The 22,632-nt window shown below is 40.4% G+C and overlaps 2 protein-coding genes and 1 long non-coding RNA gene across 6 annotated transcripts in view; 2 read left to right on the top strand and 1 right to left on the bottom strand.

The window, feature by feature from the left end:
• The window catches only part of LOC115590287 (serine/threonine-protein kinase ppk4-like), a 336,079-nt gene that overhangs the window by 224,826 nt on the left and 88,621 nt on the right, over window positions 1–22,632 (top strand). Inside the window, exons 4-5 of one of the 3 annotated variants that reach the window (XM_030431614.1) lie at window positions 19,560–19,655; window positions 19,731–19,759. The exons of the other annotated variants lie outside the window; for them this stretch is intronic. Coding sequence (XP_030287474.1) covers window positions 19,560–19,655; window positions 19,731–19,746 — 112 coding nt within the window. The 3' untranslated portion in view covers window positions 19,747–19,759. Of the gene's footprint in view, window positions 1–19,559; window positions 19,656–19,730; window positions 19,760–22,632 lie in introns of those variants that run through there. 3 annotated transcript variants of the gene reach the window in all.
• On the top strand, window positions 3,224–9,174 carry LOC115590305 (uncharacterized). The gene is made up of 3 exons (XR_003985736.1): window positions 3,224–3,458; window positions 3,573–3,736; window positions 9,119–9,174. It is a non-coding gene; the product is annotated as an uncharacterized LOC115590305 (long non-coding RNA).
• On the bottom strand, window positions 16,077–19,492 carry LOC115590297 (uncharacterized). 2 transcript variants are annotated; one of them, XM_030431636.1, is made up of 6 exons: window positions 19,222–19,492; window positions 18,099–18,972; window positions 17,800–17,974; window positions 17,501–17,651; window positions 16,826–17,015; window positions 16,077–16,676 (listed from the first exon to the last, which is right to left on the bottom strand). In XM_030431636.1, exons 1-5 carry the CDS (start codon window positions 19,424–19,426, stop codon window positions 16,828–16,830), a joined length of 1,593 nt encoding a protein of 530 aa, XP_030287496.1. In that variant the 5' UTR covers window positions 19,427–19,492; the 3' UTR covers window positions 16,077–16,676; window positions 16,826–16,827. The 2 variants fall into 2 exon arrangements, with proteins under 2 accessions (XP_030287496.1, XP_030287497.1); XM_030431637.1 differs by having other exon boundaries at window positions 17,501–17,594.

The following is a 22,632-nucleotide window of genomic DNA, read 5'->3' as shown; positions in this document are numbered from 1 at the left end:
CAAGTGCTGCGGCTGAACCTGAGGAACCAACCTACCAGCTGCCGCAAAGAGAGAGACACCCGCCGAGGCGCATGACCTATGATCAGCTTGGTATCCCTTCCTGCTACAGCATCCAGTCTCCACCGCAGCTGTTACCTGCTTACCCTGTACCAGAGTCCGCCCGTTTCTCTCCCAGGCCAGTACGGAGGTGCTAATGCATGCTTTTATTTCCTTTCGCTTAGATTATTGTAATGCCCTGCTCTCTGGTCTTCCCAAAAAGAGTACTCTAAATCTCCAATTATTACAAAACTCAGCCGCACGAGTGCTGACGAGGACCAGAGAGCGGGAGCACATTACACCCGTTTTAGAGTCACTGCATTGGCTCCCTGTGCGCTTCAGGATCGATTTTAAGGTTCTTTTACTGGTTTTTAAATGTCTTAACGGCATTGCGCCCTCCTACTTATCTGACCTGCTTTTACCATATCAACCCTCGCGGACCCTGAGGTCCTCCGGCTCTGGCCTTTTATCCCTACCAAAACCAAGAACTAAAACCCACGGTGAGGCGGCATTTAGCCACTATGGCCCCCGCTTGTGGAACAGCCTGCCGGAGAACCTCAGGTCTGCAGAGACTGTTGATATTTTTAAGGGAAGGTTAAAGACACACCTTTTTAATCAGGCTTTTAACTAATATTTTAAATTCTTATTCCATTCTTATGTGGTTCTATCGTATTTTATGTTGTTGTTCCTATCTTGTTTTTTTATTTTTTTGTTTTTTTAAACTATTTTCATCTTAAATAATTTTTAATTTTTTTAATTTTTATTATTTATCTTCGATACTATTTTATTATATTTATTATTATCTTATGCATTTTATCCTTTTAACTGTTCACTTCTTTAAATTATCTTTTGTCAGGGTTTTTATCCTATCTTATGTTTTTAGTTTTTAAGGGTTAATTCCAGAGTTTCCTCAGGGGGGTCCTCCACACTGGGAGCTGTGTCTAGGATGCTGCTGAGGGTGCTGTCCCTGGGTCCCTTTGGCCCAGCCAGTCGTTGTCTGTCAGGGTCAGGGGGCCTGGGCACTGGTGCCCCCCGTGGCACAGCCTGTGACTCCTCCCAGTGTGGACGGCCCCAAAGGTGGCGTTTCCTCAATCCTCAGTGCCTTGCCATGTCTCCTTATTTCCTGTAGTAAGTGTGTGTGTGTGTGTGTGTGTGTGTGTGTATGTGTGTGTACGTATGTGTGCATGTATATAGTACGGAGGGTGGGAGGGAGGGGCTTTCTTTATTATTGTTTTATGTTTCCTGTGTAAAGCACTTTGTGCTACATACTCATGTATGAAAAGTGCTTTATAAATAAAGTTGATTGATTGATTGACAGGACTGGTCCCATGGTTGCCACCTCTACAGCCATACTACCTCCAGCCACCCCGTATGTATGGTTTCCAGCAAGCATGTGTCTGCAGATTTGACATGCTGAATCAGAACCATGGACTGCTTATAGACTGTTAACACAGGCTGTGTCCATGAACAATTAATAGACTGTTTTCACAACCTGTTGTAACGAGCGACCTGCAGAGTGCACATACAGGTCATTGAGGCTGATGGACTGGAGATCGGGAATATGTGCAGAGACAGATTATGGACTGTTTATACAGTAGCCATCAACAGATATGGACTGTGAATATGGATTGTTGACAAGTTGAACTGTGACCCCTGACCTTTTGTTCGAGCATCAGCTTACCAAAGAGGATCTCCAGCGTCGAGTTCATAAAGACTGTTAAAGAAGACAAGTTGTTTGGTAGGAGAGAGTGTGACAGGTTGAAAAGCTAATACACTTATACATTGTTACAGATTAAAAGGACATAAATTCATGGTCTGTTATAATATTAAAATCTGTGTTGAGGTAAAGAAGATTATTCATAAGAGTTGAAAATGGGTTAAAACGCTATAAGAGTGTTTACTTGATATTGTTTACATTCATTTTGTATTCTTAAATTTAAGCATAAGTAGTTTTGATCAGTGATCTATAGAGTGATCTTGATCTAAGACTCTGAGATCGATTGCTTCTGGCTCCACCCACATATCTGGGGGATTCGCGGTATTCTTCCTCATTGCAGTAAACAATGAGCTGAAGAAAAGACGCTCTATCACTGTAGTGATTATTTCTCCCCTGTTTCAGGTATATTGTTACATTTAACAACACAAATGTGTATGTAACGGGTGGTTAATATGATAAGAGCATTGAGAAAGTGTTATGATGAATTTTTGACTATGTTTAAGTTCTGTTTTGCCGAGAGGAGTAAAACTTGTTTGCTAGCTAGAAACTCTGGTAGCTGTGCCGAGCCGCTGCGCCACCGCCATTGTGCACCGCACGTTGTTCACGTCTAGCGTTGTCTTCCCTTCATGTTGAATTTGCAGTATGTTATGCACTCTTAAATGAAACTAAAGTGACTGCAACTTAGTTTGGTGGACTGTAAGAATGTGTTGTGCTTCAAAGTGAGATGTCTGTTTCGGAAGGATACTATTAATCTACTGTAATACTGTTATTCAGACAGAATGTACATTATTATGTTGAACATGTTTATATTTCTGTATTTCTGCTTCTGTACAAAAGATTGCAGTAAACAATGAGCTGAAGAAAAGACGCTCTATCACTGTAGTGATTATTTCTCCCCTGTTTCAGGGGTGTAACAAGGACATACTGATGTCTGCAGAAATGACCAACAATGACAAGCTGAAAGAAGTTCTCAGACGACTGAACAATTATTTCAGCAAACCAAACGTAAAATGCAAGGTATGTACAGCCTCACCTGGGCCGACGAAAAAGAAGACCAACAAGAAGACAAAGAAGAACAAGAATATTGACATATCAGACAAGGAAGAAGACCCAAATGACAAGTATTTGAATGATGCAACTGATCCAACATCAATTCCTGTTGTGGAGTCAACTTCAAATGTTCAGCCACTCCACTCCAACACCACTGTGTCATCAGATACACACACATGGCTACAAATCAGCAAGAGGTGGAGAGAAAAATTACAGAAGCTGGTTAGCACTGATGGAAGCAGAGTAACCAGAATTGGGAGCATGAAGTATGTGAATGATGAAGAGTTCTGCATAGCAGAAGGCAGTGATGGTACTGACGTCTTCTTGGGGCTGAGAGATGATGGCACTGAGGTTGCTATCAAGAGAATGAAAAAAAGCAACTATCAAACGCTGAGGAATGAAGAGGGATTTCTACGACTTCAAGAACTTGATCATCCATCTATTGTACGATACGTTGACTTTGCAGAGGATGAGTACTTTGGATATCTTGGTCTTCAGCTTTGTGAATACACCCTGGAAGAATGCATCAGAAACAATGACGGTGGTCTGCTGAAAGAGAAACTTGTCTATCAGGTTCTGAAGAGTTTAAAAGTGCTTCATTGTCAAAATCCTCCAATTGTCCACCGTGATCTCAAACCACAGAATGTTTTGATTGGTAAGGAAAAGTTCAAAATGTAATGGAGGATTGAAATTAAATCAGAAATTCAGAATGACAGCAACAGTATTCCAAATTTATAATTATTATACCTTTTTGTGATTTGTCCCGTAGATGTTAACGGGAGGGCGAGATTAGCAGATTTTGGCTTCAGTAGACGGTTACTCAAGGGCCAAACAACTTATTGCACAGGCAGTGCAGGAACAAGATGCTGGAAGGCCAGGGAGACTTTAACAGACGAAGCTGACATACAATACAAGTCAAACACTGATGTACAGGTCAGTTTTACTGCGACACAAACTGCATTGATGAATAATTGAAGAATACTCCTATCATTGCTCACAGGGTTCGTACACATTTTTCAAGGTCAAATTCAAGCACTTTTCAAGCAGTTTTAAGGGTCATTTTCAATTTTTTCCAGCACCTTATCGCTGGGGTAAAATACATATCTACAGGAATAGATATATATACACACACTCATAATTATTTCTTTTTTTCATTTTTTATCACAATTGTGTATATTGTATTATGCTGTAAACATCTAAAATTATGTTTCATAATAGCAAAAACTTTAGAAATTAAAGGAGAACATAAAGTTTTATCCAAAAAAAGGGAAGCCACTCGGTGTTCTTTAGGCACACATGTACTGAGACAAGGATAGACCTGAGAACACCCTGTAATTTTCTTTTTTGACATACATTTTGATGTTTCAAAATGTGTCACCTATCTGTAAGAATTCTTGGCTTGCCATCTAATCTGGCAGAGTCGATATTCAAAATAAATCAATCACATCACACAAAAACCCTTTCAATAAATTATTTTTATTAGAAAATACTTTTGAGGTAGGCAATAAACTGCACAAAACCTGAGCAAAAGGTGTGACAAGTGCAAATCCAAAATCCAATCCAAAAGCTCCATATACTGTACACTGTTTAAATCAAAAGAACAGTTGACTGAAATGTCCTTCTGTTAAAAAAACAATGGAATAATTAAAACATAAAAACAAACATGCTCCAGAGGAACAAAGATGCATTGTACAAAATGCATAATAATTCACATTAACTCAAAAACACGTTGTAAACAAATCAACTAACGTTGATGTTGGAGGCCTTTATCCCCTTCTATTGATTACAGAAACAAACTAACAAAAAAAACACTTCCTCAAACAACACGAAATCCTTGGTGAGGCCGAATAGGGTAGGGCCTATTAAGGTGTGTATTTCAGTACCTGGAGTTTGTCAGTAAGCTGTCTCCCCAAAGCATCCAGAATAGATTGTTACCCTTGTCTTTAGCAGCTCTTTGAAAAAAAACATGAGCAAAACAAGACAAAAAGGTGCAACCAGTGCAAATCCAAAAGCTCCATATACTGTATACAGTGCAAATCAAAAGAACAGTTGACTGAAATGTCCTTCTGTTAAAAAAAAACAATGTAATAATTAAAACAAAGACAAAAAATCTCCAAAGGAAAAAGTTGCATTGTACAAAATGCATAATAATTCACATCAACTCAAAAACACAATGTGCAAATGTAAACAAATCAACTACAGTTGATGTTGGAGGCCTTTATCCCCTTCTATTGATTACAGAAACAAGCTCACAAAAAAAAACTTCCTCAAACAACATGAAATCCTTGGTGAGGCCAAATAGGGTAGGGCCTATTAAGGTGTGTATTTCAGTTCCTGGAGTTTGTCAGTAAGCTGGCTCTCCAAAGCATCCAGACTTTTTTCCTTGTCTTTGGCAGCTCTTCAAAGTCCATTGGACTTTGCGATATAGTGCAGTTTTCCTTCCCTCTCAGCTTTTTCGGCATTGCTATCAGCAGACTTCAGGAGGAACCCAAGTTCCTGCTCCATTCTGCTCTTTTTGGCTTTTATCTCTGTTATCTCCTCCATCAGTCCTTTCCTCTTCTGTGCTCTCAGTTCATCTTGCTTTTGCCGTCTTTGCTCATCAAGATACATGTGATACTTCTGCCTTGCAGAAGCTGCAGAGAGGAGTAGCTCTTTTGTGTAGGCTATGTTGAGCAGCCCTCCAACATGGTTCACATGGTCATGAATGATCCGCTGAGCAATCAGTGAATGCTCCTTAAGGTTTTCCACCATTACTTCCTTGTTAACGGAAAACCCCCTCTCAACGGAGGCTTGGCCATGTGAGAGGACCAGGACTAGTTTTACAACCTCCCACAGATGGCAGAACTCTGCTTTGTTGGATAAATGTTCAATGTAAAATTCATCCAACCTTCCACTTTGTGGATTGAAGTTGCTGGAGGAGTCTGATGAGGACACAAGATTGTGGTCATAAAAATGGCCAAACTCCCTTAGAATGTCATCATAGCGTTTCTCTTCAATGCGGCCACTTTCCACGAGAAGCCGCAGAATGGTGGTGAATTTTCGGATGCTTACTTCTTTGCTCTGGAGGAGCATCCTTGGATCCAGAACAGACAGGCTTCTCACAAGCGGATATTTCAGTGGTGATTTTTCAAAAAGCTTGGAGACCATCTTCAGCAAAAACAGCTTGCAGTTCTGCCTGAATTCCAGCCTAACCTTTTCAGCTCCTGAGTTTTTCTTCATGTGTTCCTCGAGGGCTTGCTCTGTGACAAAGCCAATTCTCAGTTTGGTTACATCCATGTGGTTGACTGGGTCAGCATAGTTGACTTGAAGAAGCTTTACAGGTGTAGTGGCATTCTTCATGACACTCGGCTTAATAAACTTTTCCATTAGACCCCTCAGCATATTGGTGAGATCACCACACATAAATGGCAACATGGGTTTGTCAGTCTGATACAACTTCAAAAATGGTGTGATTTCCTTAGCCACCATTAGAAAGAAGTTGAGCTTTGCTGAAAAGAGTTCATCCTGCACAATCATTTGAGCTGTTTTAAAAGATTTGTTGGATGGCTCTGTCACAGTTTTTGCTTTGGCAGCACTGATGTACACTTTAAGAGAGGGCAAAATTTCAAGTGCACGCTCAGCCACCTCCACATTTTCCAGCCATCGATGATTACAAAAGTCCAGAGGGAAGGATGTGGAACCAGTGACTTCTGTGTAGTCCTCCCTACGTGCTGGAACATCTTTGAATAGCCATTTAAGGCTTGACAGAGCACTTTCGAGCTCCCAGTCTGTGGCTAAACACCCTGCTCTGAAAGAGTTGTGTAGTGTATGCAAACCACAGCTCCCAACATTCAGCATCTTCTTGCCTGTTTGTTCTTCAATGTTCTGTTGAGCCAATGAGAAGAGCTTCCAATTCACATTTGGGCCATCCATGGACAGCTGAATCAAGTTCTGGAAGCCTATGTCTGAACACACTTTTTCAATCCTCTCATGCATTTGCTCTGCAGTGTGATGGCCCATGAAAACTGATGTCAGATACCTTGAGTTTACTTGGTTATCATTCCAGAATCTCACATGCATGTCAAGCTGGCATTACTTCATTTCCCTATTAAGACTCTCATCAAAGAGTAGTACAAAACCTGACTCTTTCTTGGCTTTGGCCTTCATTAGGGAAGAAAAATGAGGGGCAATTCCAAATGTGGTGAGGTATGCCACTTTTCTCTCCCCACAAGTAAACTGCTTCGCTATGTCACTGTCTACTAACAACTTTTGTTGCCCAGCATATTTCTGCTTCAAGAGTCTGATTAGAGCCAACAAATGATTTGATGGTACTTGTGGGCCTGCTGGCTGTCAAATGTTTATTCAAGGATCCTCTGGATGGTGAAGGAGCAGGTCCTGTCGCATCTCTACTGGCTGCTTCCACTGTTTTACCCTTTTCTACACTGCTGGTTTCTGTAGTTGAAGTAGTGTTTCTGTTTGATGTAGTGCTAGTCCACAGGAAAAAATCTCCCACTGCAGGACCCGGATTTTGAAGTCTTTTCATCAAGTCTTGATGCTTCTTTCCTAAAATATAGGAAGAAAACGTTTTAAAATAAATAAAAATAAAACAAGAGAAAAGAAATTGTTTTTTTTTCTAAATGCAACTCTCAATACACTTAACAGTAAAATGCTGACAATGATATTTCTTAAAGTCTTAGATTATCACATTTAGAGTATCTAATCTCATTTTAATAATAACAAGATAGGATTAGGCAGGTATGGAGAAAAGAACTGAGTACTGTTCGCTAGAGCTGGTAAATACAGTTCCTTTTAAGGATTCGAGTCATTACGGGTCACTCACTAAACTGAACCAGGTTGTGCAAGTCACTTGAGACACTTGAGTCAGTATTGCCTAATCACCATGGAAACGCAGTCCTAGCCCATTGTCTCTGAACCACTAACATAGTAAAAAATACAATGAAAATAAAACATTATATACATGATTGGAAAAATAAGACATACTAGAATAAAATAAAACAAATAAGTAATAGAGCACTGAGGTAGAAACAGTGTGAATTGACAAAATTCCCAAATAGAGATAATAATAGCCTACTTACAATATACTACTAATATTTATATATAATACTTATAAATACATAATTTTATTTTGCAAAGACCTATCGACCAAATTTCATTTTATTATGCTAGCCTACATCTATACACCAAACCTACAGTAGCCTAGGCTACCTGCAGAACATTGTGTAACATTATGTTATTTCATAAGTGGAAGATGGCTTCTGTTGTCAATGACAGGGATGTGCTTTTCACGCAGACTGTTTACTGAAGGAAGTCTTACCCAGAGACTTCACTCGCTCGTCTGCTAACGTACTCATTTAGAACGTAGCCGGCGTTTCTGTCATCGCGGCTATCGAGCTACAATTCTCAATGCTGGAAACACAGCCGACTCATAGCTTGCGAGTCGCGATGCCGGAAACGACCCCGAGCTGCAGGTAATCAGACCAAATTGCATCAAATTCGACCTTCTCCTCAGCCCTGCTTCTGTACTGCTACCAGGCTGCATGTGTGACGATACACACACAGGTCATAGCTTGCAGACAGTCTGGCCCTAATATAACTAGGTCACGTAAGGTGATTAATGGGTGCGTTAATTATTCTGCAGCGTGTTAGGTTTTTTCTACAGTCTGTGGTTAACACGTTAATTTTGACAACCCTACATTTGATATTATTTAGTCTGTAAAACCGCTAATGTAGCTAACGTTAGCGGTTAGCATAAACAAAGTGTTAACGTGCAGTGATGGCCTAAGTTACTCAAAAACTCACCTTTCATGTGACTGGAGAGCGCAGACTCTCCCATAGCAGAAATCTGCAAATCTTTTTTGCAGAGCTTGCACGACACGACTCTTTCATTTGGTCCTCGTCTTAACCATGTTTTGTACTTCTCACTTTCAAGCCAACGCTCGTTAAGTCGGCAGCCTCTCGGCATTTTCTCATCATCTCCTGCTGTCTCTCCTCGAAGGGGGCGGGGCGGGGTCACACAGGCTGGCAGGTCGCAGAGAGTCGCAGAGAGTCGCAGAGAGGCTCAGCGGAGCCCAGGAGAAAAAATCTCCACACACCGTTCTCTTACTGATTTTATTTCTCCTTGTAATAAGCTAACTATCCAGTCTGATCCCAATTTTGTTGAAAGACACAGAGCAATAATGTCAAGCACTTCAAGCACTTAAACTAAAATCCAAGCACTTTTAAGACCTTGAAAACACAACATTGAAATTCAAGCACTTTCATGAATTTCAAGCACCCGTACGAACCCTGTGCTCAATTGATCTGTTAAATTTTTAGGTGGCAGGGATGCTGATTTATTACATCCTCTCTGGAGGACACCATCCTTTCGGCGACAAGCTACCCTGATGTGCAGTTGGCACCTTGCGTGGCAGCCACTGCCATCAGTAAGGGTCCTGCAATGAGCTGGCGACTCATTCAGGGGGTACCCTGGCCTTCGCCCAGTGAGTGGAACTGGATTTGGCCCCAGTAAACCCCGCAACCCCTCAGGGGGATAAAAAGCGGCAACATCCCGCGACCCTCAGAGAAAAGAGGAAACGAAAAACGAAACGAAAAATGTGAACTCATGTTATTTTATGAATTAATTTAAGAAACTGCAATGAATGAATGTGTTAAACGTGTATGGTTTGAAATGTTTTCCAGTCGACTGAGTCTCATGAGTTTTGAATGACGTGAGTTCAAAGGTTCTGGCTCTGAGATTTGGTGCAGCACATCAGACTCATAATAGAATAGGATTTCAGGTGGATGAGGCCAGGTGAAGACATTCTTCTCACTGTTGCATGCAGCTCACTTCCACTTCTTCACCCACCACCTGGATGACCTGTCCCACGAAAGGCTTACTTTCATATCTGACCAGAATGAACTTGCCTTTCAGATCCTGCTGACAGTTGGTAGATGTTGAAGGAAGATCTTCTGATAGGTTGCGTAAATCTGCTGGGCTTGGATCATAGCACTTGCAGATATCAGGTCTTGCACAGAAACATGAGATTTCCCTACACTGAATCACAGCTGGCTCTTCAGAGGTCACTTGATGGATTTTCAGTGTACCTTTTACGGCTGGGACATTTGTTGGGACTGATTCATCGTACTTGACAATGGCTTCCTCGGATATCCAAAAGTACTTGATGCTTGAGGGCTGATCCTTCAGGAAATTGTAAAGTACCTCAGCTGCTGAGCTTACAGCCATAGTTCTCAGATAAGTCTACATGAATGCGGATTTCATCCTTTCGTAGTGTTTCTTTTAGCTCTCTGAATGTTTTGACCTGGTGTAGCCAGTTGAATTGGTGCTTAGCTAGAGAATCTAGCTTCTTGTTAAGCAAAGCCAGCAGATCATCACACTTTCCACCTTGTGTGACTTTTGCAAAGTTAGCAAAGGTTTTGCCTTCTTCAGATGTGACTACCCTGGACCACTGCTGCCATGTTAAAACAGTATCCTCCAGAGGTCCTTCAAACTCAATCTCAGTGTAGCAGCACTTAGCACAAGTGCGATACATGCATTTCTTGTTGGTCGTGTCACATGCAATAGTTGCTAGCAATTCTGAGATTCTGTTGGTAAGGAGAATGCCTTTGTGGTACAGTTTGTCAACAAGTAGCTTAATGTTTTCAAGGTCAATACAAGCACACCTATTTCTATCAGTCTTTTGCAGGTGTCATAAAAAAAGGGCAGTATCTGACAAATTGCCTGTAAGAAAGTCTGAGGGGTCTCATAGCTGTTATTGTGTCCTTTTTGCCTGATAACATGCGGCTATTCTCATCCCTACAGAGAAAGCTGGCCACTTCCTCTTTTCTCTTTTGTGAGGCTTTCTTTTCGTTTTTCATTTTGCTCTTTTAACTGACCATTTTCTTTTTTTTCTTTTGCCAATCCAGTTTCCTCTGTATCTGTTTTGTCTTTTGTTTTGCTGCCTGTTCCCTTTTAACTTTGCGAAGTTCAGACCTCAGCCTTTCCCTCTCCTCCAGCACTGAGCTATGGTATTTCTTCTTTCTTTCCTTCTCTTTCTTTGCAGGAGTTGAGAATGCTTGCGGCCTGTCTACAACTGGCTGCTCATAGTCATGATCATCCAAATGATTATTCATGGGCTCAGGATTTTCAAGATGCTGAATTTGCTCATCTGACGTGTCCAAAGATGGTGGGCTTAAGTTGAGAACATCAGCAAGCACCCTTTTCTGTTCTCTGTGGTCTCGCTGATACTTTCTCCACTTTTGCCTCAACTTCTCCTGCTTTGATTTGGAAAGCTCAGCTATTGGAGTATCTTTAGTCTTTCCCTCTCTTTTTCTCCTTTGATAACTAAATAGTAAAATAGAAAAATGAAAGCAATTAGTCTAAATAACTACATTACTGACTTTCAGTAGACAGTATTTCCCTAGAAAAGTGTGTGTGTGTGTGTGTGTGTGTCTGTCTGTGTCAGTATGTGTGTGTGTGTCTGTGTGTCTGTGTGTGTACAACCACCTTTCTTGCCTTTTGGCAAGGTAAATGGCCCTTGCTGCAGGATCTGCATTGACTCGTGCTCTGTGACGAGCCACTTTTTCTTCATCTATTGGCATCTATTGGGGGAAAAGAGGCTCTATTATATTACAATAATTATGAAACAATAGAAAGTTAATAAATGTAATTTAACTGATCTAAATTTTAATCTTTGACAAACATTTATCATATTGTTGGAGTATCAAGTCTTTTAAAAGCTGCTGTTCATTTTCAACATGATCACTGTTCACCCACTGCTGCTTCATTAAGTAAATTAAATATATAAGCTTAAAGCTGAAAGTGAATGGAATACAAATATGTATTAATTATGTATTTAAAGCTAAACATTTCAAAAATATTAAAGCCATGCAAAATGATGATTTTATCCTAACCTTCCATAGCTTTGATAATAAAGCTGTGGATAAATTGCCACTGTTTTCTAAGAAATATAACACTAACACTTAAAAATAGTTCCACATAGTAAGTTAGTTCACATTACATCTTTAATCAGCATAAAAAACTTGTGATATTTGACAAAATCAGCCACTAACCGAAAGGAATGCAATAACAGTCAAATGGTGTAACCGGTTACACCATTTGACTTTTCAATTCAAATTTAACAGGCGTTATGATGGACACCTATGTAAGCAAATGGCCTTGATGTGAAGATTTCAAACACATTTTTTTAAATAAATACTTATTTTTACAGTTATTATGAACTATAAATGATTTCCTAAGGTCAAACCATTTGACATGTATCTCAAAGCACACCTGACCATACCCTAAAAATGTCAAATTATCAAGATTTAAGAGAAAGCTACTAACCTTGGCATGCAGCAGTCAGGCTCATCAGGGGTCCTTCTTTGTGATATCATTTCCTGCCACATGGTCTTCTTACACAAATGAACAAAATGGCTCTTTGAATGTTGGTTACACCGCCTTGACAATTTAGGAAGTTGACTATTTTCCCCAAATTCGTTATAATATTCAGAACAATGACGTTCCATTGTTAAACAACAAACATGTAGGAATATGCCAAACTAGTTGATAATGTTTTTTTTATAGAGAATTTCATCCTTTTTGAACAAGTTTAAGTATTTGGCACAAAGTTTTTATGGTTACACCACATTGACATTTTTACCATTATCCCCTTAATATTCTCTCAAAATTGATCAAATCCATACATTTTGGACTAGGTCTTCAAAAGGAGAATGTAAGAATTCAAAAAACCTTTTTAAATTTAACCAAACCATAGGAACACATGCAGACATACAGCTCTTTGTTTGTTGTTGTTTTATATCAGCTCGTTTCCAGCTTTTTCTATTATTATTATAATGTATTTTTATGATATATTATCAAGTGTTAAAATAAAATGTTTCATAATCAAATACATTACTTTTAATTGTTAATTTTGGTGTTCTGAGTTTTCTCTATCAAAATCTTGTGTAAATATATGCAATAATTACGGTTTACTGTGTGCGATAACATGAATATTGATACATGTATAATTAAATTGGTTAAAATTAACATTTTGGTGTTATTTCGTTTTTAAAAAAATATCATGACACAATGAATGCATTCATCACGCAGGTGGGTATTTACATGAGAGAATATAGAGTTTAAAATCTAGCGGTCAAAATGACCGTTTATGGCCATTAGAGTAGTCTTAATAGTAATCTGGCTCTTCTAGATAGCTTGTGTGTGTGTGTGTGTGTGTGTGTGTGTGTGTGTGCAGGACCTGTTAATCTTCTCCCCGTTTTTCATTAGCATGTAGTGATTACAGCATGGGAATCGCCGACCGTCTTGATTTTTAGAAAGTCTGTCTCCATCTGAACGGGTCCTTTCTGAACAACTGCGCAGCTCCTCTCTGTCATTGAGATCTTTTGGCCACAGCGCCGAGTCATCCTCCAGTAGGTCAACATCACGTTCGTCGTCAGAAGAAGGGGTCTATTTGACCTACTCACCACCAGATCTTCGTCTCCTCCACCAACTCTACTGGGTTGTCTGCACTATCGGACTCGGGAACAGCCCGGGAACGGCTCGCTCTTCAGGCTCTGAGTCTGCAACGACTTGTTCCTCGACATTAACGTTATTATTTACATCAACCGGTGCCGGCACGGTAAAAAAACAAAAACGTGTTAATTTTGTTAGTGTCGCAGTTTTCTTTTTAGTTTCTTCCCGCTGTTTTCTTTTTTATACCCGCTTGGCTCATTTTTACCAAAACTCGGACTGTATGCCTCTAGCGTAAACAAACCGCAGCGCTTCACTTCCTGGTTGCTGTCTTTCGTCTTTTCGCGGTCATGACGACTCATGGAATAGTCCATTACAGTACGAAAGGGGAGGGGGGGCAGGTAATACGATTTGGGCATTCTGATGTTTTTTTGTTGTTTTTTTGTAGTTTTTTCTTTATTTTCTCTTTATAAGTACACAATTATAATTTACAAAGACAATGGTGGGGGGCTATTGGCCTGAGGCTCCGGGCCCCTGATGGTTGGGGAGGGGGCTTTGCCTGTAAAAGCGCGCCTTGTGATGGACCATCATCGTAGTCTACAGAGTCCTGACATACATACAGTCGGCGTCGCGTCACAGTCGCGTCACAGTTGGGGGCGGGGCATTTCGAGGGGGAAAACAATCCTTTCCCCCTCACCCGGAGCACTGTAAGAGCGCGGATTTCAAATCTTTATAAACGAACATGTCATACATTGAATCACTGCAGCCCATTGACAGGGATAGATACCTTAAAAAGATCACTTTAATAGGATCGGATTCTTGTCCGTATCTTATTAAAGAGTGGACGAATGATCCGACTGAATGGCCTGAAGTTTCATTCCCTGATATCTTCTGCTACCTGGTTGAATCACCCGGTAAGAGGCAAAATCACGTTAACTGATGAATTAAACCTAACATAATTTCTATGTCTGACATGGAAATTATCACGTTTGAATTTGTTCACCACACAATGGTTGTTATTACACAATAGCCATCATGAGCTGCATACAGTTACGGTTAATACGGTTACGACTGGGTTTATCACGCAGGGATTTACACACACAACAGCCTTAAGAACTACCGGTCCCTGGAGGCACACAACTTTTTTTCAAGTGGCTTTGTTGGAGTTGTGCTTCATCATAAGCTACCTTCCTCGGATACCTACCTGTTCCGAAGTGATGTTAAGCCATCCTGGAGGGTGACAGAGAAGCCGCACCAGACGTGGGTCGCAGTAAAGGGAGAGGGTACTGTCATCGCTGCCCACTGCAACTGCATGGCAGGGTACGTTTGTGAATGTGTTCATTAATTTGTGTGTGTGTGCCATAAATACGTCCAAATATATCAAAATGTTTTCAAAAGAAATGTCACCACCTGGTGTCAAAACAAATGCCAACAGGCGGTCACCTGGTGACATTTCTTTTGGATAAGCAGTAGGCCTATATGTAAAATCTTAGTCACAATATCTTTAGTGATCAAAGAGCTAATGTTTTTTCCTTCCTTTTCAGTCTTGTTGAAAGTTGTTCCCATGTGGCTGCTGTTCTTTTTAAATTAGAGGCGTGTGTCCGCATGGGGATCAACAAAGTGCCATGCACAAGCAAAGCCTGTGAGTGGAACAAGACCTGTGTTAAAAAGATTGAGCCTGCCCTTGTTGCAGAGACATCTTTTTACACAGAGGACGAGGCGTCAAAAAAAAGGAAAAGGAAAGCCCCTATCCCAAAAGCCTCTTTATCACAGCAGCAGCAGTTCCTCACTATGCTGGCTGACAGATCACCTGACACTGTGGTATTAAATAGTTTCAAGGATTTTTCCAGGCCTTTTAAGAAGCCATGGTGTTTCAGCCAGCATGAGGTGACTGAGGAGGAGATTGAAAATGTGGAGAGAGCAACCATCCATCAGGCATCCTGTGTGCAATGGCATCAAGAGCGGGTTGGTCGCATTACAGGCTCCATAGCCCACCGTGTCTTAACAGCTACAGAACATCCTAGCAAGTCACTGATCAACACCATATGTGAACAAAGGCACAGGCCAATAATGAAGCCCTGGATTCAGTGGGGGAGACACCATGAGCAAGATGCCATTGACACTTACCAATATACTCTTGGAGCTGGGAGTCCCACAGCCAACCTGTCCTCCACCATTTACATCTGTGCCCCAGTAGATGCACCACATCAGAACCTGGTCATCAGAAAGGCTGGCTTCCGCATCTGCCAAACTATGCCATACCTGGGGGTTTCATGCGACGGCTATGTTTCCTGTGACTGCTGTGGTGAGGGTGTTATAGAGGCTAAGTGTCCTTACAGGTGGGGGCAAGACACCTCTACTGGGTACCAACAGTGGCTTGAGGACAAAAGAGGACATCTGGAAAGCCTGACAAGCTTAAAGAGGAGCCATGCATATTTCACTCAGGTATTTCAATATTTCACCTGCATATACATGCACACCTCTAATAAGTCTGCAACATTTTGTGCAATTATCCAAGATAATTATCCACACATGGCATACTGTCTATGATGTAAATATTAGTGTTATGAAGATTGCATTGCATTTGATAGGTCCAAATGCAGATGTTTGTTACCAAACGAATGTATGCAGACTTCATCACTTGGACTCCTCAGACCTGCCTGATATTCAGAGTACAAAGAGATGAGGACTTCATCAGTGGTGCCATTAATATGATGCAAACATTTTGGTCACAACACATACTCCACAAACTTCAGGAGCTGAAAGATGCACAGGTAGGTGGTTGAATTTCCTATCAGTGTAAAAATGGCAACAAATAAGTCACTGTGACTGCAGTTACATATTTATTTATACCAATTCATTTTGAAGCATATTAAAGCTATTTCATTCATTATCAACATAGACTAGACTATATGTACAAAATCAAATATCACAAAGCCTATACATTTATTTACAACATGAAAACAGACATACTTTTCAGAGGGGGTGTACTCATTTATGCTAAGCACTGTATATGTTTCTGCTAAGTAGGCAGAACACAGTTCAGTCGAAAGCAGCACAACTCATTTATACCAATTCATTTTGAAGCATATTAAAGCTATTTCATTCAGTATCAACATAGACTAGACTATATGTACAAAATCAAATATCACAAAGCCTATACATTTATTTACAACATGAAAACAGACATACTTTTCAGAGGGGGTGTACTCATTTATGCTAAGCACTGTATATGTTTCTGCTAAGTAGGCAGAACACAGTCCAGGCGAAAGCAGCACAGGGAGTGACCCATCAGGCAACACAAGTGGCAGCAGAACATCAGGCAACAGAGGCAGGGTGACAGGCAACAGAGGCAGGGTGACAGGCAACACAGGCAGGGTGACAGGGTGTGCAGCAGCAGAGCAGCACTGAGATCAGTTCAGGGACCTGTGGAAAGACAAACAACAGGTGGTTTGGATTAGAAAGATCTATTATGTCTCCACTGAAACCTGTTAAATGGCACAATTGGAACAACTTTGTTGTATAAAATATTGTTCTCTGATGCTCATTATTAAATCACTGCACATTGTTCTTACTCTCAGATTCTGTGACGGTTGTACATAACACTGCCAGACAAGTTCATTAGTGCTGCACAGACATGCACAATTCTGTCGATCATGGCCTCTTCTCTCTTCTGTCTTTCATCCTGCAGTCTCTTCACCAGGCGCAGAGGAAGTGGGCCATCCAGAATGTGGTACCGGCTCTTCAGGGCACCAATTACCCTCTCTGCAGACCAAATATCACATATTTGTTGTTAAAATGCTGTTTGTCTACATTGTTATGTTTAAGTTTCACAGGAGTAGCACAGTTGATCGTTATATCATCATTGTATTGTGTCCTATAATTAGTGTTTCTTTTTCATGTTAAAGTGAAGAAAGATCCCTGTTTACTTCATGTTATCCTGTTCTATTGATATTGCTCTAAATGTGAACAACAGTTCAATGTATTTAAATATAGAATAACATGTTTTTAAGATAAAATGTTATCTACAAAGTAGGGATTACACAGGTACTCGTTTATGTGATTAATTGAATAACGTCTCAGCACTGTTAACCCGGATCTGTACTGTTACACTAATTAATTTAGTTAGGGAAATGTGAACCATGTCAGCGGCAAGTAGCAACAGTGATTTGATGATGCAGCACACTAGGAATACCAAAAACATTCAAATGTACATACTGTATGAATCTGACTGTTGACTCTATACTTACCAATGTGAATTCTGATGTTCGAAGTGACACGAGAATTTGCAACATCTTCGGCTGACAGTTGTTTTCGGCCCCTCGTGAAAGACGGTGTGATGAGCTGTGCACCCAGAACAGCAAAGTCATCCTTCAAAGTGAAGCCCCTGTCGGCTAATATCTAAAATAAACATACCAAATACTTAAAAACACTACTTTACTTCACCAGCAGCTCAAAAATGGTAACTATGGGTAAATAATAAATTCACAAATAAGACTTAAATTAGAAAAAAAAAAACAGTTCATAAAGCACACAGTGAAATTGTTACCTGATCTCCTGAATGGTGGAACTTCTGAGATAAGAAGTCCGAGTTCCTTACAATGTGCACATCTGAAGCCCTCCCTCCCCAGCCTTTGGAGAGATATGTGATTGAGCCAGATGGGTGACATGCAATGAAGTACTTCACTGTTGTCCAGTTTTTATATTTGGAGTAGGTGATTGCTCTGTGAGGAGAGAGAGTCGTTAGTTATACTGATCTATAAATTGTGTACATATGCACAGACAGCCAGGTAAGTATTACAAAAACCCGACACTTTATGCATGCTATCAAAAAGAAAAACATCTCACCTTGTTTTCAGCTTCTTTGAGTGTTCAATTCTGATCTCAAAGCAGTCGATAATCGCAGTCACTCTAGGGTACTGGAAGAGAACCTCTGCTGGTACTGTGCTTCTGATACACTCTCTATCAGGCCATTTAATCAAAAAAGAAATTTTGGCGTACATCAAATCCAACCAGCGGGAGAACACGTCAAGGAAAGTGCTATGTGCCAGGTCAAATATTCCACACATCAAATCGGTTGAGGGGTTCTGCCGTAGTTTCACCAGAGTAATAAAGAGCTGGTCTTGTGTTGACAGCTTGGATGTTTTCTGTACCTTTACAAACTGTACCAGGTACTGATGAAGAGTGTCAAATACTGTCCATGACAGGCCTGTCATGAGTTTACATTTAATGTCATTTTCTCTTACAGTGTTTACCGAAAATTTCAACGTCTTCAATTCTCTGATGGCTTCATCTCGCTCTTTCATGGCCTCATCTCTTTCTCTTCTTAAATTATAAATTTCCTCATTAAGTTGTTTTCTCTCTAAATCCTGAAGAGGTAAGAAAGCTTCTGATGTTGGGGATTCTGGTACCAGGGGTTCTGATGCCTGGGCCTCTGATGTTGGGGATTGTGGTGCCGGTGCTTCTGGTGCTGGGGCCTCTGATGTTGGAGATTGTGGTGCCGGTGCTTCTGGAACTGGGGCCTCTGATGTTGGAGATTGTGGTGCCAGTGCTTCTGGTGCTGGGGCCTCTGATGTTGGGGATTCTGGTTGGGCAGACTGAACACACTCACGCTTCCTCCTTCTCTCCAGCCTCTGAAGTACTGACTTGGGAAACTTTGTCTTTTTATGTGGGAACAGCGAGGGTGTGTAGTCTGGGTGGGCTATGTCCTCGTTTTTTAAGCCTAGGGCAAGACAGTTCACAAACGAAATGAGAAGGGGAGATAATGAAATACATTTTAACTGCAGAAAGCTCGGAAGCTACCACCAGTGTTGTTAGCATAGCTGTATTTTTGTATACTTGTTAGCTTTTGTAACGAGGCAAGGTAGCCTGCCTAACGTAGTAGTTAACTTCAATTAAAACTAGTAATTGAACATTCATGTTAACTACGAAACAATCTAACACTGTTTTTGTGTGAATAACGTTGTCATACCTGTAATGAAGTGCTGACTACAGACGTACACATGTTTGGATTTTGGATCCCACAGGTGGCCAAACTCATCCTCCCGACGGATCGCTTGAAGCCACCGGGTTCTTCTCCTAGGCTCTGTGCTTCGGTTTGGCAAAATATAAAACTTTAGGTGTGGATTCTTTAGCTTATTTGTTGTGCAAAAGGGCACACAGCAGCTCCTGGGCATTGTGGAAACTGGTTTGTTTTCCCCCTCGGCGCGAACCGGATGTGACGTTTTGTGGGCGTTCCCTTGCTTGCCGACTGTATCTATAGCTAGTAAAACTCTGTGTTGTCTCATCTTAAACACATTTATTTTTCAGGAGACTTGAATACTTGAGAAGGATCGGAAACATCAAGGATTTTCTTCGTTGGAGAAATGTGTCGGGGATGGATCCTTCAAACAGTGGAAAACTGAGGTGACAACTGTACAACAACTGGAACTTCTCTATTCCTAAATTCCACTTACTGACTAGATGTTTTTGGTGTTGCAGTTGGCAGAGTTGGTGAAGAAGATGGATCCCAAAAACAGATACGATGACAGCACACTGGCATTCCTGCGCTTCATACGAAACCTCCACGAGCAGTAGTAAGTCAAACTGAGTTATAGATGATGAAGGGCCTTAAAGGAGTTATTGATAACATTCAGTCATAAATGTGGCATTCCATCTCCCCACTTCCACTGCCTTCATGTTACAATACTGCTGTTGTTTGAATCATCTGCCCCCTCAAGTGGTTGCTGGTGTTGGTGTCTGTTGCTAAAGTCAATGTTAACACAAACTGCACCTGATTCCTGGAATGAGTGCCAGCTCCATTACTGTTTATTTAATTGTCATGCAATTACATTTTGTATCTGTTTGCAGTCCCGAGGACACGGCCAACGTTGATCTGATGTCGATGTTCCCAGATCTCTTCAGGTGTGTTTATCTGTTTGTCAACAGCAGAGGGTGGAATTTAAGGTCGCCTGTGAAGGAAATGTTTGGAACAATGTTCTCCAGACTTGTAAAGCCATCCACAGAGGAGGATCATGTTGGCAGGCCAGTTCAAGAATCTAAACTTCTGTCTGGGGCAACTGCAAAGTGACAATACTTTGATTGAGCAGTGTCTTTACTGTAGAAAAGAAAAAGTCCTGCCACAACTGAGTTGATTTGATTGAACTACATTAATACAACAAGACCTGATGCTGGGTGGTTGTAAATCAGCACCCCAACTTCTCTGTTTGCTTATTTTCCCACTGATCTGGAGCTTCAAAGTCAACTGTATAGTAAAAAGACAAGTCTACAAGCCTCCGGATGTTTCCACATGAACTAAATGCAACCTTTCTTTTTGTGCTATCACTGAAAAAAGCTCCTTCAGGTAAATAAATTAGTGCTGATGTAGCTCTACGTCAACTCCAACAGTAGAACCTTGACCCTGGTCTGTCATTGACACGGCTGATGTTAAAGACCTGTACTTAAAAGAAATAGAGAATGTGAGTTGAAATTCTTTGCTTGAGTGAGGAGGGTGTCAAAAATGTAAAAATAAGTCTGAAGTGCTTCTTCTCATTATGTGAATATTGTAATTAAAACAATGTAATGGAATATAAAAGCTTTACATTTAAAAAAAAAAAAGAGAGTTTTAAAGTTTGGAAGGATTCTCTGTATTATAAGATTATCTGTTGATAATAGAAATGAGTGTTTGATCATGTTTGTTTTAGGGTGAAGGCTCAATAAGATCACATCTAACCTTGATATTATAATTTGTTTATTTTTATATGGTGTAATATCACAATGTGATGTGGGACCTATTTTACTTTCCTCACAAAGGACAGTGGAATCTTTAATTTTCCCAAATTATAGTGGAGTTTTTGCAGTCAGATTATACATGTGTGGTCATATAGAGAGTACAAAAATTATACTGATGTTTTTCTTAAATGGTCTTTGTATTGTATTGTATAAAAGAAAACAAACCAAAACACACTGATAAGGTTTTTTTTTACCTACTTGTCTCTTATCATCTTTCTCTCTTTTATTTTGACAGCGACAGGCTTTGTGCTCTTATTGTGTTAAAACTGCAATAAATTGAATAGAATCTGGATTAGAAGGAGTGACCTGATCATCTTCCTGTTGTGCTGACAGAAACGTGCTTTTGTTAAGAAAAAAAACCTTAATGGAATATGCAAGCTTTACAACATGCAGATTCTTTTGTATGATTTTTGTTGTAAGCATATTGAATGCTACTCTCAAAATATACTGTACATTTAGTCAGCTGAGTATCAAAATACATGTGTACAAGTATGATTGTAAGATGTGTTTTATCATTCAGTGATCATCAGCATTAGAGCTCTGGCTCTATCAGTCACAGTTCATCTTCTCCACTCTAAGAAGCGTTAATTACTTTGTTACATGGAAATCTCACAATATAATGACAAATTAACAAAGAACATTGGGATCTAAAAGCTGAGATTTGTATGATGATGATTCAAATGAACATGTTAAACTAACAAGAGACAAACTTTTTGCTCTAGTTTATCACAATAAGTTGAGTGTTGAATGCACAATGTGACACACAGCAAAGAGCCACAGGTCAGAACTGAACCCTGGGCCATTGCAGTGAGGACACAGCCTCTCTACATGGGGCACCACTAAACACCATTTTACCTTAAAAATACAACAGCAAGGATTTATATTGTGATTTTATACATGGAAATATTTTTATTCATGAAAATATATGGAAATATCTGTGTCATTACTACAGTAAGCTTTGTGCTTTACCACCATATATCTGACATGGTTTCAGCTCTAGTCTCTTTTAACCCAAATATTAACTGTTAATGTACAGAGAGTGTCAATTACTTTTTACCTGCCATATTCTTTAATCCAGAAAGATTAAAGATGGTGCCTGCAGGTATTATTTAAGGCTGGATACAATCATTGTAGATCGCATTTAGACTATAATAACTGAACAGTCACAGATTATTGTTCAGGAGTAAAGAGTAGAAGGGGAAAGTCCTCCCACATCCTGTGGAGGCCCAACCCATCATCTAACGGGTTTCTTCCTGTCTCGCAACAGAGAGAGTCAGTGACAGGAAGAACTACAGATAAAGCACAGCATGTTAAGTTTGGATCGATAGAATTCATACTACAGTGGACACCTTACTTCAACATTGTAAGTTCATTTTCCTACATTTCTCTTAACACTCACCAACAAATTAAATTGCAAAACTAAAGCCGCAAGCAGCGATGAACGGGCCCTCGCAGTCCATGTGTATCGTGGAAGGCTGCTGTCGGGGCTTGTTCCTGCAACACCCTCCATTGAGGAGGTCGTTCCTTTTGTCACCTTTGCAGACCTGCCAACCATGTCAAAATATTTTGAGTACCACTTGTGTTGTGCGGCTTTTTTTCGCAGACTTTTGCA

This window comes from Sparus aurata, chromosome 10, assembly GCF_900880675.1.
Source record: "Sparus aurata chromosome 10, fSpaAur1.1, whole genome shotgun sequence".
NCBI classification, from domain to species: domain Eukaryota; kingdom Metazoa; phylum Chordata; class Actinopteri; order Spariformes; family Sparidae; genus Sparus; species Sparus aurata.
Note: the sequence above shows the minus strand (reverse complement) of the source record. Positions and strands in the feature narration are given on the sequence as shown.

Bases quoted from the DNA above. Each gene is read 5' to 3' on its own strand.
- LOC115590297 (XM_030431636.1), bottom strand. From the start codon at position 19,426: ATGCCCAGGAGCTGCTGTGTGCCCTTTTGCACAACAAATAAGCTAAAG. The intron at 18,973-19,221 runs GTATGACAACGT...GTCTTGCCCTAG, and splicing joins TAGTCAGCACTTCATTACAG to GCTTAAAAAACGAGGACATA. The intron at 17,016-17,500 runs GTAAGTATAGAG...TTTGGTCTGCAG, and splicing joins GAACATCAGAATTCACATTG to AGAGGGTAATTGGTGCCCTG.